The sequence below is a fragment of the Mustela putorius genome, unplaced genomic scaffold, assembly GCF_011764305.1.
Source record: "Mustela putorius furo isolate JIRA1106 unplaced genomic scaffold, ASM1176430v1.1 tig00003898_pilon_pilon_pilon, whole genome shotgun sequence".
Taxonomy (NCBI): Eukaryota; Metazoa; Chordata; class Mammalia; order Carnivora; family Mustelidae; genus Mustela; species Mustela putorius.
The window spans coordinates 17,193,614-17,208,442 of NW_025422047.1; the positions used below are offsets into that span (position 1 = coordinate 17,193,614).

Below are 14,829 nucleotides of genomic sequence, written 5' to 3' on the forward strand. Positions count from 1 at the left end.
TGTATATATTTGCAATTTTTATCAAATTTGTGTTTCTATGTATTCAGACATCCTCTTTCCCTTACCTTGACTCCACATAAGCACTATTCCCAGCTCAGCTCCTTCACCGGGGTCAGCAGCAAAATCATCATTTAATTCAGTAAGTGAGAAAAGGTATGGTCACATTAGCTCTTACCCAACTAAATCCTAATGCTGAGTGCCTTCTGTCAGGCTCACCACTGTGTCCCATTTTCTAGAATGGTTTCTGCTACAGAAAAGTACTCAGTAAATATCTGTGAATAAATGAACAGCCTAGTAGCCTTAAAAATTCTTTTAACAGTCAAACATTTACTCACATTTAAAGTAAGTGGTTAAAAATACTGTTAAAGAAGGCCAGACCAAACTAAGGTAAAACTCTAACAAATAACATTTATTTTTCTTTTACATATGTATTTCACAGCCCGAACATCACATCGCCTCCAGAGAAAGGTGCTTTTATGCCATTATATTTTTAATATTTACCACACAGGCATTAAACATTCTCATTAACATGATGAGATAATTTGCTGGTAAACATTTAAACACACAGACATTGGTTTCAATATCTCAAGAACATTTTTTGGTCATAACCAAGGAGGTACATCAAAATATGACAACATTGGCTAATAATTTATAAGCAAATAATATTTTAACTCTGCATAGTTTATACAATAGGCTGTGGTAATAAATAATATCACCGATCTCATCAACTATTAACTGGCCACAAAAAGCCTAACATTCATTTAAATTATGATATGAAATGCTCTATTGGTGTAGTTTCAACATAGCCTTAAATGTGGGGGGTGTTTAACCCTGAAAGAAAAAGTACTAAGCTGGTATGTTCGGTCAACTACAAATATGTCATGTTCACATATTACATTCCTAACATGAAGGCAGATATTTAAATAGAAAAACTAGCAGTCCAAAAAATGTGAGTGTGCAAATCGTAAGGAAAAACGTTGCATTTAAATTTGCACTCATTTGCAAGTTACAGTACTAGCTCAGTAAAAACACTAACAGGAAAAATAATCAGCAGGAAAGAATGGAAATGACCTCTCCCAGCAGAGAATTGGTCCCTGCATGCTGCGCCACAGCTCAGAAAGGGCTTCTGGTGATCTAGACCTTCTCACAACCTGTGACTATCCTTCCCTGAACACAGGAGCCTGCGGGCATGCTTCCATCAGTGGGAAGACTAGGAAGAAAAACCTGAATCAGCAACATCTTCCTCCTTAATTTGGTATAAAGGTCCTTCCCATTATTATAACTTACTAACATGCTTTCTAACCTCAAATGCTTTCTGAATCAGGTTTACTAAATGCTGTAAAGAAAAGCTACCCTTCATACAATACTAGGGTTTTGTTTTGTTTTAGAGTATGTCAGTGTGAGAATAAGGTACATGCAGTCAGTCTACCAACCTGTATGGGCAACTCTCAGCTGGGGTCAGTCTCAGATTCTACAACAGGGATTCTCTGCATTGTTTTCAGTGTGTGAACAGCTGCTTAAGAAGCAGAAATGCCTATTCATTACGACAGTGTATTTTCATTAAAATGTTCATAAAAATAAAGCCCCAACCTTTAAGTCTAGAGAATGTCGAGAACTCTGTTGGGGATGTTAAAAGCATTGGGCAACACCCTGGTTTTCAGCGTGCCATCGGCCCCGCAGGAGAAGATCCGGTTGCCTGGGATGATGTCGATCTGCATGACGCCAGCCCCGAGGTTTCTGAATATGGACTGCTTAGCGTGCTCATTTCTGAATGAATGAATCAGGCCATGGCCTGTTAGCCTCCAAACCTGGTGGAAAAGAGAGTAAAAACACAAAGGGTAAGTCGCTAGAAAAGAGAAAGAAAGAGACCAAAGATCAAAGAGTGCCGTGGAGTTTCTGTTCCTCAGTCTTGAGAGCACACACAGGTAATCTCCAGCACCTTCCAACTTCTTGTACTGACTCACCTTTATGTTACCTTCTGCTGACCCTGTAGTAAAATATTCCTCACAGGGGTCCAGAGCCAGAGCCTTAATAGCGGAGTCATGTGCCTGGAATGTGTGAATCAGCTGTCTCTGCCTGATGTCAAAAATGCAGATGCAGCCTTTCCTACCTCCAGAGATTAGGAGCTGCTGCTTGGGCGCATACTGAAGGACCGTGGCGCCATGATCGTGGCAAGTGAAACCTGAAGAAGGAAAACACCAGATGTCTTTCCCAGACAACGGCTATCCTGCCAATTCTGGAAGTGTTTAAATGCACATTGAAATAACACAGAAATTACTGTCAAATTTCTCATTTCAATTTCTATACTCATGACCCAAGTATTAAAAAAGATCCAATGACAGAAAAAAAGGTTCTTATCCGTAATCTCAATATGAAAACACATGCAGGAAGTTTAAAGGTTACGCTGCCTTGCAAGAAGCCTGTAGAAGCAAAAAGCGCAGAGGAGACCAAACTTCTCAATGATCCACTCAGCCCCACCTTAATGCCCACCAGGACAGGTTTCTACCCTGTCCCAGTTCCTGTCCATACAGCCTCATCAGAAGTTCTTGTCAGGTAAGTCACAAATTCAACGACGTTATGTGAAAATGACCAGCTACAAGGTGAGGAGTTAGCCTTCTCAGGATTCTCTGCATTTCAATGCAAGTAAAGCCTTAAACCCAGTATGTGGTACACCTTGAAGAACTGTTAATTATTCAAAGAAAAACCATTTGAAGAGAAATAACTATACTCATTTCAAAAGACTGAAAAATCTTTCTATAAAAGAATCCACCTAGCTGTGTTTAGCCGAAATATACTGGAGTGTGGAGCCTTCTCTCAAGATCATTGTGTGAAAAAGGGATCTTTGGGACACCAGCTGAGAAAACTGTCTTAAAGCATGGCATTGTTTGCATTTCTTGTTCTTGTAAGGGTAGCTTTTATTTTATAGTTAGGTGTAATTCTTTCAAATACCTCCTTTCTACTGAGCTCAAATACTTTGCAACTAATCGCTAAAAAGCCTTGTTAGTAGCGCCAATCTCCATACCATATTTTCCAAATAGAATATATAAAGACTATTCTATGCTAGCTGGATAGTTACCTCAGCAAAATAGCCAGATATTATTCATTTATAAGCCATGAGTAAACACTCACTGGTTAGAATAAAACCAGGAAAGCATTCCTTCATAGTGTATTAAAAATCATAGACCTTAACTCACTTACCATGAATGAGGCTGTTTCCAGGGGATATCAGTGTGTCCCACAGGCATACATTTCTTACAAAGAAAACAACAATGGTTACGATGTGCTTTTTGTTACTGGCTTCAAGTCAAATACTTTTACTCATTGCATCTTACTATCTTTTTTGTTCACTCATATTTAGAAAGCAGTGATTCTCAGCTAGGGTGAGGGCAGAAGCTGGGGATACCTCTAACATTTTGTCCTTTTCGAACTGCACATTTCTGTCTCACACGGCCCCCCGTGTCTCTGCCATCTCATCCCCCAACCCTCATCTTTTCCATTACCACTCTAATGCTATCTCTAATGCTTCTGACCCCAGGGGTACCCACTGCCAGGAAATGACAGGTGTTATTTGATGGCATGTGTTGCCAGTGAAAGCAGTGTCAGCTCCAAGATAGTACTGAGCGTGATGGCTACAGTCTCAATAACCTGACCTGAGAAGGGGGCGGGGGGGAGTTTATCCATAAATACATCTGCTTATTGAGAGCCTAAATTACAAGTACTTGTTTTTCTCTTCTTAATAAGGAAAACTACTGAGATAAGGATTATGTAACAGAAAGTTTTGTATTTACGAGGTAGAAAAACTCAGTACTAAGTAAAAAAGACCATACTTTGCAGCAAGAATACCTTTCTGCTTAAAATGTGCTTATTTATTATGCTTCTGTCAACCTACCTATTGTCATTGGACTGTCCAGATGTGGCAACTAGACTTGAAGAGGTAATAAATGCGAAGTCACTTGTGGCTTTGCTGTGGCACTGCCAACTCTATAAGAAACAAAAGGCAAGTGATGTTACCTAGAAGCCCAGACAAGCTGAAACCGTGCACACACACAGTTCTGCTAGCAGTAGATTCGTGAGCTAAGAACTGTTGTTAAACATCCAGAATAGAGAGTGTGATAAGAAAATTAGCTATTATTTGCATATTATTTAGCTAATACCCACTATTAGCTAAATATTTATATTTTAAAACTGTAATAGTAAAAACATGGAATTAAAAGTTTTATTTTTAGGGGGGCCTGGGTGGCTCAGTGGGTTAAAGCCGCTGCCTTCGGCTCAGGTCATGGTCTCAGGGTCCTGGGATCGAGTCCCACATCGGGCTCTCTGCTCAGCAGGGTTACCTGCTTCCCTTCCTCCCTTTCTCTGCCTACTTGTGATCTCTACCTGACAAATAAATAAATAAAATCTTTACTTGTTTTTTTTTTAAGTTTTATTTTTAGATTATCTAACAAAGGATAGGAGGAACTTAACTAAGCATTTAATTACATTAAGGGCCCAAACTCAGTGTTAATGATTTCAAATACATTTAATAAACTTTAATTAATAATATAAATCATAATAAACAATAATAACCCAAGGAGGGAAAATCCTACATGCCCATCTGTGGTCTTAGACTACAGTGTGAAGAGCTCAAGTCCAATTAACTTTGTAACCTCAATGCAAACAATGATCTTTCCTTACCATCTCTTTCTTTCCACATGAAGATTTTTAGCAATAATAAAAGGGTCAAAAGTGGTCCTGCAAATTATCTAGAGCTAGGGCTGTCCCCCAAACCACTCCTAAGAATGTTCCACAGCCATAGGAAATGATTTACGGAGCCAGGCAAGACTCTACTTGTTGGATCAGGTAATGAATGGAAATTTTGAGGCAAAGACCCAGGAGGGTGTCCAGGAATGAGTGAAGCTGATTCAAAATCCCTTCCATTTTTGTAAAGATGTTATGATAGTCTATAGGGCACTAATTTAAGAGAAATATCTTCTATACATAATTAAAAACATATAGTCTAGAAAACTAAAATCGACAGACATGAAGCCTAAAGTTCTGCACAAGACAGCACTACCTCCCAGCCCTACCTGAGCCCCCACAAGTGAAGATACGTTTTGTCTGCATCAACAGATGTTTTAATAGGGTTTGGATTAATGAATGAAGTGACCTAATGGAATTGGTTAATTTAGTAAGAAAAATGCTGGAGCAAATTAGAATACACAGAACCTGTTAGCATTTCAAGTTGATTCATTTTAGGTACTACCTTAAAAACCTATCAAGAAGTTAGAGTTTTCAAAGAAGTAGGACCACATACAGGGAAAGCCCTTGAACATTTTCAAATATAATGGTCATCCTTCAAGTTCTGAAAAAGCAATCTTTTTGGTTTAAACAAGGGCAATAACGGGTGCTGAGCCGTGCCGCTGGGCAGAGATGCCCCCTTCTCAACAGATCCGATGAGGGAATGTCCAATGAGATTTAGTGTTTGAAATAGACACTTAACAACAAAGCAACCTCTATACTTGCTCTGGGAATGCTGATGTACTCACCATGTAAGGCTTAGGATTTGATGCCGTCTGGTTTACTTGCCAGATACTCAGAAAACCCTCTCCGTCTGCAACACCACACTGTAAGAATAGCAATAAATGTTTAACACAGCTCCTTAGCAAACCAAAGGCAAAGTCATTGATGAAGTCACTCGAACCTCACTTAACATTCTGCCTACACCTATTTCTATTACTGTAGTTTCTACGCAAGTCAGGCACTATAAATATCCTACAGCCTTTAAAATGCATTTCCATACCTATTTCATTCTCCTCCAAACGTGTCTAAGATAATTTAGTAAAAAACTAGAAGGTTTCTCTCAGGTGCTTGACTGTGCTTATACGTACCACCAGCATACACACTCAACAGAAAGCGCTCTTTATCGTCACGGTGTTCAGAATCTTTAAATGGATGACTGATCCATACACAATTCTGAAGACCTGTGCTTTATGGGAGCTGAGAGGGGTGTCCAAGCAGACACCAATAAACTGCCTGCCCAGCTTAAATCCAGGTCACTGGTTTGCAGGTGTAGTTTTACTAACCATCTACTCATAAATATCTTTTTCAGATGAATTTAGCAGTGAGCCCCAAGAGCCAACCTTGTTGCCTTGTGAATTAAAATATAATCTGGTAACTCTTGCATTGCCCGCCTGGCGGAAACAGACAAGTTGCTGAGGTCGTGTCCACTCAAACATTCGCACACTGCCATCCTGAGCTCCTGTGAGATCTGAAACACAAAAAGCAGAAAATAAGAAATGAAAAAGCTATAGAGTTCCAGTATTTCCCATTCTATCAACGAATTTCCAAATGACAGAGGCCATTTACAATGCTCTGGGTCACAAGTAAAACACTTACAGTACTGATGGACTGGGTGGGAGGTCATTCTCTTAACATTATGTAGATTCCTTTTCATAAGCTTTAAAAGAAGATAAAAGACAAATTCATTGTGTGCATCAGAAAAGAGACACAGGAGAAGATGCTTCAGCCCAACTCTAATTCTCATAACCTTTACTCTCTTACAGCTGGATTATTACTAACATACTTTACATAGGACACTTGTCTGAACAGGCTGCGGAAGCAGTCACTCACTGGCATAGCCCTGGCCCATACAAACTGGGCAGATACCAAGCAGCTTCGCTGAGTGATTAAGGAACTCTTCTCCAAGTGCCCTCCCTGAGGACAATGAGGAATATTTGCAGATTCTTTGGGGCAGAACATGAGAACGGGACCCTTTAACTATAGTGACTAGCAACAGCGTGATAGACACATTTCTTCAAACACCTGTAGAAGACACAACTCCTCTTTGTCTCTGCTTTACTCCTTGGTGCTGTTTGCTCATCTATAAAATGATAATGGGAGACGACAAAAGCACCCACGACATAGGGTTGCTACAACAGAAGGCTCATACCTGACACAAGAGAGTCACACTATCTTAGCTATTATTATTACGGGGTGCTAACTAGTCACTGCCCCTGATCTTTAGGATTGTTCTTAGGTCAAAGTGATTTCAACTTACTTTTGTTTGAGTCCATACCCAGTAACTATCCGTAATAGTGAATAACTTACCACACCAGCTCCAGTGCTGGTCTGCCCACTGCCCAGCCAGGGCAGAGATGACGGTGGGTGTGCCTGACTTGCTGAGTAGGACGTTGCACTGGGTTGATAAAGCGTTGTTGTAGAACCACGATAATCAATATCATCCGAACTGTAAAGACATTCGTGCGTTACTGTGCAAGTCCCATTTTCTCTTAAGCAGCTCTGTAATTGGAATTTGTGTTATGTACCCACAGGTCTTCACTTAAAAGAGTGAATAAATATCCACAAGAAAAATGTAGGTGTAATTCCTAACCCTATGCTACTTTAGTACTGGTCAGCTTTTTCCCTCTAGACAAAATTTATAAATTCAATATTGTCTGGGGGCAATATTACTGCTGCACAAGTTGGAACAAATGTAGGTTTTGAAAGATTTAAACACAAATATTCTTTTTATCATGTATAGGAAAAGATAAGGTCTTTCTAATACAGTTATTCCATGTATCAGATTCCTACATTTTAAAGAAATCTCAGTTTAAAGATTTCTTCAAGTGAAGTATTAGTAATCATCACATAAAAATGTTAAAGTAATTTTTGTGATGGACTGTATCATATTACATGGTTATATCAACTCTGTAGTAATATTATAAGCTGACCTCAACTCTGTAGTAATATTATATGCTAACAAAACAGAAAACCCAACAGAACAAGGAAAGAAGTTGTGATGCACCATTTCCCAACCACATAAAATGTCCAAGAGTCTGGAGAAAAGCAAGAGGAAGGGCAAACATGGAGGAGAGACCCCAAAAATAGGACAGTGTTACACAACACTGATGATGCAGTATCTATAGTGTCACTGAAAAGTAAAGTCTATATATTTTTTTAAGATTTTATTTATTTGAGAGAGAGAGAGATCCCAAGCAGGCAGAGAGACTGGCAGAGAGAGGGAGGGAGCAGGGAGCCCAATGCAGGGCTTGATCCCAGGACCCTGAGATCATGACCTGAGCTGAAGGCAGAGGCTTAACCCACTGAGCCACCCAGGCACCCTAAAGTTGTCTACATTGTTATCTGTAAAAATATGCTTGTCAGGTGATAAGAAGAAACACTAATCAGTCTAATTAATATATTGGTATATTCTACTTTTTGCTTGAATTATCCAAATCAGCTGAATTTACTGAATACTATGTAGTTCCTGACATTTCTTAGGGGTTAAATGTCAAAGTTGCAGTTTTGGCATTAGGTTTTGGAAGGGGGGAATATTCTGACTCCAACACTATGAAGAGTTCCATGTCTAATAGAAGAAGTGTGAGTAATTTGTTCATTGATGTAAGAATTTTATTGGCAGCTAAACCAATTATGTCTCTACCCAAATAAAGGGAGAGACATATATACTTTTCAAGATAATTCAAATCATGTGCATAACCATTTAATGGGTTCTTAAAAACCTCTTTTTAAATGGACTACACAAGAAAGACTAACCTTTTGGATTCTCGGTCATATTCTTCTCCAATCCATATATATGACTGACAGGCCAACAGAGAGGTAACATCGAGTTCTTGTACATCATGTGTTGAGGCCAAGACAATTTCATTACAGTTCGCCTATAAAGCAGAGTCAGTAATTTAAGCAATTTCACTAAAAAAAAAAAAGTACAATCTTTATAATGACTAAAACTTTTACCTTATTAATGGAAAATGCCATGATCATATCCGATTCCTTATGAATGATTTTCGCCTTCCCACCTGGATAGCCCAGATCAGCTTCAACCTACAAAATGTTTATCAGCAGTTTCAGCTGTCGTGTAGCAATGTGAGACACACATTCCACAAAATTTAAGAGGACAAGAAGAAAATGTTACAGCAGCAGCAAGAAAAAAGGTACCAGTAATTTTAGTATCTTGAGACTTAGCTTTGCAATTGGCTTAAATTCTCTGATGCCCTGTAATCACCCCGATTAAATGATGTGATAAGAGGATGATACTGATTAATGGCCATCACGAAAGATGGGTAGCATAGTTTTCATTAGTAAGAGTAGGATGCCACTTGCATCTCTTCCAAAAGTGTGTGGACACTGCGGTAAGAATGTGTATGCATTAGCAGGCACAGAGTGGAGGAAAAAGACAGTTAAGATAAAGGAGTCATGTAAGAAACAAACATTTTAAAACAGGGTGCTAAGACAGGAATAAGGAAAGTTGGAAAGAACAGTTAGAAAGGGACAAAGGAGATGGATGAGAAAGTGTGCTGGCTTAGGGTCAAAGGTGAGGGGCATGAAAGAAGTTGCAGACTCAGAAGATTCTCCTTTCAAGGAAGAAAGATAAAACCACCATGTCTAAGAACAGATGGAAAGGGGAAGACATGAAGATACAGCGGGAAGAAGGAAAGAGAAGCATGAGTGCTTAGGAAGAGCAAGTTGGGGACGGTGGAGAATTTCCTCCCCAAGGCCACTGCGGTGTTTGGGAGCATTGAGTATTCTGATTAGCCAGCATGGTTAGTATCAGAGATGAAGGTTAGCTCCTTGAACTCAGAACGAGCGAGGTCCAAGAGCATGGGATACTACCTTGCTGCGGGAATCTTCCACTACGCAGTTTTGTTTGACCTGTTCCACATGTTCTTCTACAGACTAATGAACACCACACCGTCACAAACACAAAACACATGCATGAAACGAAATCATAAAGAGAATGAAAAATTTCACACTGAAATGGTCAATCCATAACTTAAAGATGGTAAAAAAAAAAATTAATGTGTAAACTTTCCTTTTAAAAACACAAAATCAAGAAAGAAAAACTGAGTGAATTTAGAATTTTTAAGATTAGTTTGTCAATTCATGGAATTTATCAAATTCACAAGTACCAAAGTCCTATTTAATGATTTAAAAAGATGAACCACTCTTACTGAATGGATAGTTTTGATAATTGTTCCATATTTCTGAACTCAGTGACCAGATTTTATTTTGTCTTAACAGCTTTAACACTTTTTCCTTTAATGAAAAATTTTCAGCAGATGCATGCTATTCAGTACAACAGCCATTAACCATATATGACCATTTAAATTAAAGAAAATTCAGTCACACTAGGTGCATTTCCAGTGCCCCATAACCACATGTGGCTGCTATTATATAAAACAAATAAAATTTTCCATTATCACAGTTCTATTGGATAGCACTGGACAAGACAGTAATTCCATTCAGTAATTTGAAATTCAAAAGGTACAAAAGGGTACACGATAAAAATTCTTCCTCCCATTCCAACTCCCACCATGTACTTCCCATCTGTGGAGCCAACAAATGCTTACACAGCATTTTAAGAAATGTTCAATTTATCTTTATCCCATCCCCCTCTTCATGGAGATCCTCCCTCTGCTGGTAGAAAATTTGAAAACACACAGCGTGGGCTGCTAATCCCAAAAATACAGAGACAAAGGGGCAGAAAGAGGGAGAGGCTTATTTGAAAAAGAGAAACCTGAGAGATCTTGAAGGACAAAACTGAGGGTCCCAGCAAACTAGACCCCTGGCTTCCCACAGCACTCTGAGCCTCTGACAATACAACCAAACCACCACCACAAACCATATGAATAATTAAAATATATTTTCAGTGAATCATTACATTTCACAATTTGAAGAACTAAATACTCAAAAAAAATTGATCCTTCAGTGAACTGGCTTTCTGGGAATAAATAAGAGAGCCCTAACTGAGCAAGAGTCTTTTATGTTAAATCTATTTTTTAGATTTCTAGATCTTATTCTACAGAATTTGGACTCAGCATCACTACAGGAAATACTGTAAACAGCAGACTGAATGAAAGAGAAGAATTTGGTTCTGTGATTTCTTAACAAACCCTAATAAACACACCAATGATTTCAGTATCATCTGGATCTTATTATCAAAAAAAGCTTCTAAGACTCCAAAGAATCCCCACAGTTCATTTCTCCTACTTCTTCATTTAGGTACATAATTTTAAATCCATACAGAAAATAAATGACTATTCACAAGGGCTGACCACACAATTACCATCTAGATATGGGCGACTCATGAAAACAATGAGTCGGGTAGGTTCTGCTAATCCAAGTATGGGGGAAAACAGAGACGCAGTTATACATTTTACCTTGGGAAAATGAACCATGTAAGTTTTTGCTTTCCTAAGTGAAATATAATTCTTTACTCTTTCTCAGAGATTTTATTTGCCAAATCTTTAATCTCATTTGATACTCTACCCTGAGCACTGACTTATGCTCATATAACAGATCTGTGCACCCCTCATTTTATAAGGAAGAGATAACTTTAGGTTCTCAAGTTCCAGGCTCTCAAATTCCTGATTCTCCTTGCTGCATTGTATTACATTGTTAATTTATATTTAGCCTAAAAATCGCTGTGCAATGCAGGACCTCTGCCTCACTTTGTAAAAGCAAATTTCCTTCATCTTGTATTTCTATATTTATTCTCTTTCACAAAATTATTCTGAATTTCTTGTTTCTAAAGTTTATCCTGTTCATTTCTAAGTGCTAAAAATGTTAGATGCTTTTAAAGGGCTATGTTAGCTTTCCAATTAAATGATATTAAAACATTATAGAGTATAGTCATTTATATATTAAATTACTCAAATAATCCATCACAATATTTATTATTTGTAAACACCCAACAGCAAGTATGGCACAGGAAGGACCAATTTTCACTTGGTTATACAGGATTTACCAAGGGACCCATGTTGCTTCACTGTTCTATAATGAAAATTATAAGATTTTATCTTATAAAAGAAATACACTGCAGTTTGGTAAACTATTACCCATAAGGTATGAAAGATAATGTGTTCCAACCAAAAAGTAAATCAAGCACTGACTTCATTAGAAATGTTAAAACTAAACAAAAACTACAACAGAATTTTTTTTTCAAAATACCTCACTCTGTTTTCTTTTCTTCGTGAAAATATATCTAATAAATGTCTCTTGAAGGACTTCTTGTTTAACAAGGAAATGCCAGAGTCGTTTGACTGGGAGTGCAGAAGAATCCCGGGATCTATTAGAAAAAATTAACATATCTTCTTTTACTCTGTAGAAAATATGCTTCGTATTTACAGAAACTTAAAAAAAAAAAACCCTCCACAATCTATTGCAAATAAGTTCTATCGCTAAGTTCAACAAAATTTCATAATTTATTTCTCTTAATTTTTAGTTCTCTTATTTTATTTTTTTTAAGATTTTATTTATTTACTTGATAGGTGGAGATCACAAGTAAGCAGGGAAGCAGGCAGAGAGAGAGAGGAGGAAGCAGGCTCCCTGCTGAGCAGAGAGCCCACTGTGGGGCTCCATCCCAGGACTCTGGGATCATGACCTGAACCGAAGGTAGAGGATTTAACCCACTGAACCACCCAGGTGCCCCAATTTTTAGTTCTTTTAAAAATTTTCCCTTCACCTAGCAATTAATTCCCTAATTACAGTTTCTCTGAATGAACAGGTTGAGCTGAGAGTCAAAAGAAGTTCTTATTATTCTCTTTTTAAATTATACTGTAGGGTTGGTTCTGTTGGTTACATAAATCCACAATAAATATAAAGTCACAGATTTCATTTTTAATAGCCCAACTAAAAAGCCTTGCTCTTTCAAGCTTATCAGCAATACTCTTAATTATGGGACAGGTGCCTCATAAAAAGCATGCTGCTTCTCCAAAGGACAGGCAGGAGGGCAGGTAGAATTTCAAAACATCAGTAAAAAACCTTAATGTATTTACTGTTAAATTACTGCCAAAATGTCAGTAGCACCTTGTTTGTATATGGGGACTATTATTCCAAAATATTTCCATAAAAGTTCTTAAAATAATGGCAAAAATATAATAGATGGGGTTTTTTTCTGATTATAAAAGCAGTAAGTCTATTGAATTCATAGGTTACGCTGTGAAAAATATTTCTATCCAGATTTCTAATGTTTTCCTTATCATATACTGCTAGAAAGAGAACTGCAATTTCAGAGTTAAGAATTTTTTTTTTTTTTTTTAATTTGACAGACAGAGATCACAAGTAGGCAGAGAGACAGGCAGAGAGAGGAGGAAACAGGCTCACCACTGAGCAGAGAGCCCGATGTGGGGCTCGATCCCAGGACCTGGGATCATGACCTGAGCCGAAGGCAGAGGCCCCAATCCACTGAGCCACTCAGGTGCCCCCAGAGTTATGAATGTTTTTATATAAACATAATATGGGTACATTTTGCCAAACTATCTTCTGGGCAAGTTAAACCAGGCTACATTCTCATGAGTATTATGACAGTACCCTTACTTGAATGGAGTATTTTCTGGCTCTAGCATTGCTTTATTTCGAAGAACAGCTGGTCCGGCTCCCACTGAAAGGTCAGTTGGATATGTGTTGATATAGTTAGGGGGTGGACCTTCAAACTGATCCATTTTCTCTTGCAAGATCTGTTCCCAGTTCTCCAAGTTTTTAATCACAGCAATACCTAATGGTGATGTCACAGGCAACTCTAAAGGACAATAGAAAATGTCATCTTATTTTGATTAAAAAAAATTGGTGACTGTCATCCACATATTTTAAAAATCTGAATTTTTAGAGCCAACACCTCTGAAAACACAAATAAACCTGAAAATGTTAATCTTATACCATTTGGACTCTTAGTGTTTTTAACAAAACAGAAGGCCCATTCTCTAAAATGAACTGAGAAAATGTGTAGCTTCTCTAGTCTGATTTCTTGCTTTTTCTTTCAATCCTATGGGTAAACAGTGGTTCTTGCTATGAATTAAAATCATAGACTGGGGTCTAAGAAACACAAGACCTCATAAAATCTTTAATTTTTAGTACCTAATGCTCTTTTATATATATTTTCATGAAAAGAAACCTGATGCTACGTTATTATATTTAAGAACATTAATTACTTACCAGAGAATTCCAACCCAGCAATGGGAAAGAAATTCTTGACATTGTGAAGTACTAGCTTAACCATTGTCAAATGCAGAAGAGCCCAGCTGTTCAAGGAAAACAAACAAACAAAGTCTCCTTCACTGAAAACAACATCGAGAAGCACAGTAATGATTCCTGTCAATTGTTTAACCCAATCTCTAACGCAGAAAAAAAAAAAAAGTTTTTTTTTTTTCTGACAACTTGAACCTTTGTAGTCTCTGAAAATAGAAAATACGTAACAATATATCACACTTAAAATATCTGAAAATTACCTAATGGAAAAAGATTTACCACACAGTCACATGGAATCTAAGAGCATATCAATGAATATATATTAAGTTCTAAAAGCACATAAACAAATTATGTATTTTTCTCACTAAAAATGTTTGTTTCCACTCTATATGGAAGCTATTCTTTAAAACTAGATGTTAAAGAAATACAGAATTACTAACCTGAAAATATTAGTCAGGTCTTATATAAATTCATGATAATATTACTTAAAATTACTAACATCTTTTTTATTAAAAAAAGAGTGAACCCTTTTTTACCTATAAGAATTTGGATCTTGGTGCTCCTGTATTTGTGTATCTGAGAAAAAAGCATCATCTTCTTCTTCATCACTATGAATGCTTTCATCAGAATCATATATAACACCGCTATCAGACAAAGGGAGAAACGGCTGCAAGAAAAGGTAAAGTTATTTTTAAATATATAGTTGGGTTGTTTTTCTCCTAACTTAATATTGAATATTTTAAGTGCTCTCTAAGCAAATATTCCCTTTCACAAGTGATACTAGACCTAAAGAGGTCAAGAAAACTAGGCAAAACTCTCAGGTTCCATAAAATAACTGAAAGCTAGCTACAACCGAAATACTTCTAC

The 14,829-nt window shown here is 37.5% G+C and overlaps 1 protein-coding gene across 5 annotated transcripts in view; it reads right to left on the reverse strand.

Moving 5' to 3' along the window:
- Positions 1–388: 388 nt before the first annotated feature.
- Positions 389–14,829, reverse strand: part of DMXL2 (Dmx like 2) — a 164,890-nt gene continuing 150,449 nt past the window's right edge. For 3 of the 5 annotated variants that reach the window (XM_004755431.3, XM_004755430.3, XM_013057684.2), the window contains 15 exons: positions 14,499–14,629; positions 13,930–14,015; positions 13,315–13,516; positions 11,947–12,064; positions 9,610–9,672; positions 8,734–8,820; positions 8,533–8,654; positions 7,087–7,225; positions 6,376–6,436; positions 6,120–6,247; positions 5,526–5,603; positions 3,890–3,981; positions 3,199–3,251; positions 1,965–2,182; positions 389–1,808 (listed from right to left, as the gene is read on the reverse strand). In XM_004755431.3, the coding sequence (XP_004755488.1) occupies positions 1,599–1,808; positions 1,965–2,182; positions 3,199–3,251; positions 3,890–3,981; positions 5,526–5,603; positions 6,120–6,247; positions 6,376–6,436; positions 7,087–7,225; positions 8,533–8,654; positions 8,734–8,820; positions 9,610–9,672; positions 11,947–12,064; positions 13,315–13,516; positions 13,930–14,015; positions 14,499–14,629 (1,788 nt within the window). In that variant the 3' untranslated portion in view covers positions 389–1,598. The remainder of the gene's footprint in view (positions 1,809–1,964; positions 2,183–3,198; positions 3,252–3,889; positions 3,982–5,525; positions 5,604–6,119; positions 6,248–6,375; positions 6,437–7,086; positions 7,226–8,532; positions 8,655–8,733; positions 8,821–9,609; positions 9,673–11,946; positions 12,065–13,314; positions 13,517–13,929; positions 14,016–14,498; positions 14,630–14,829) is intronic. The other 2 variants (XM_004755433.3, XM_004755432.3) reach the window with 1 other exon arrangement.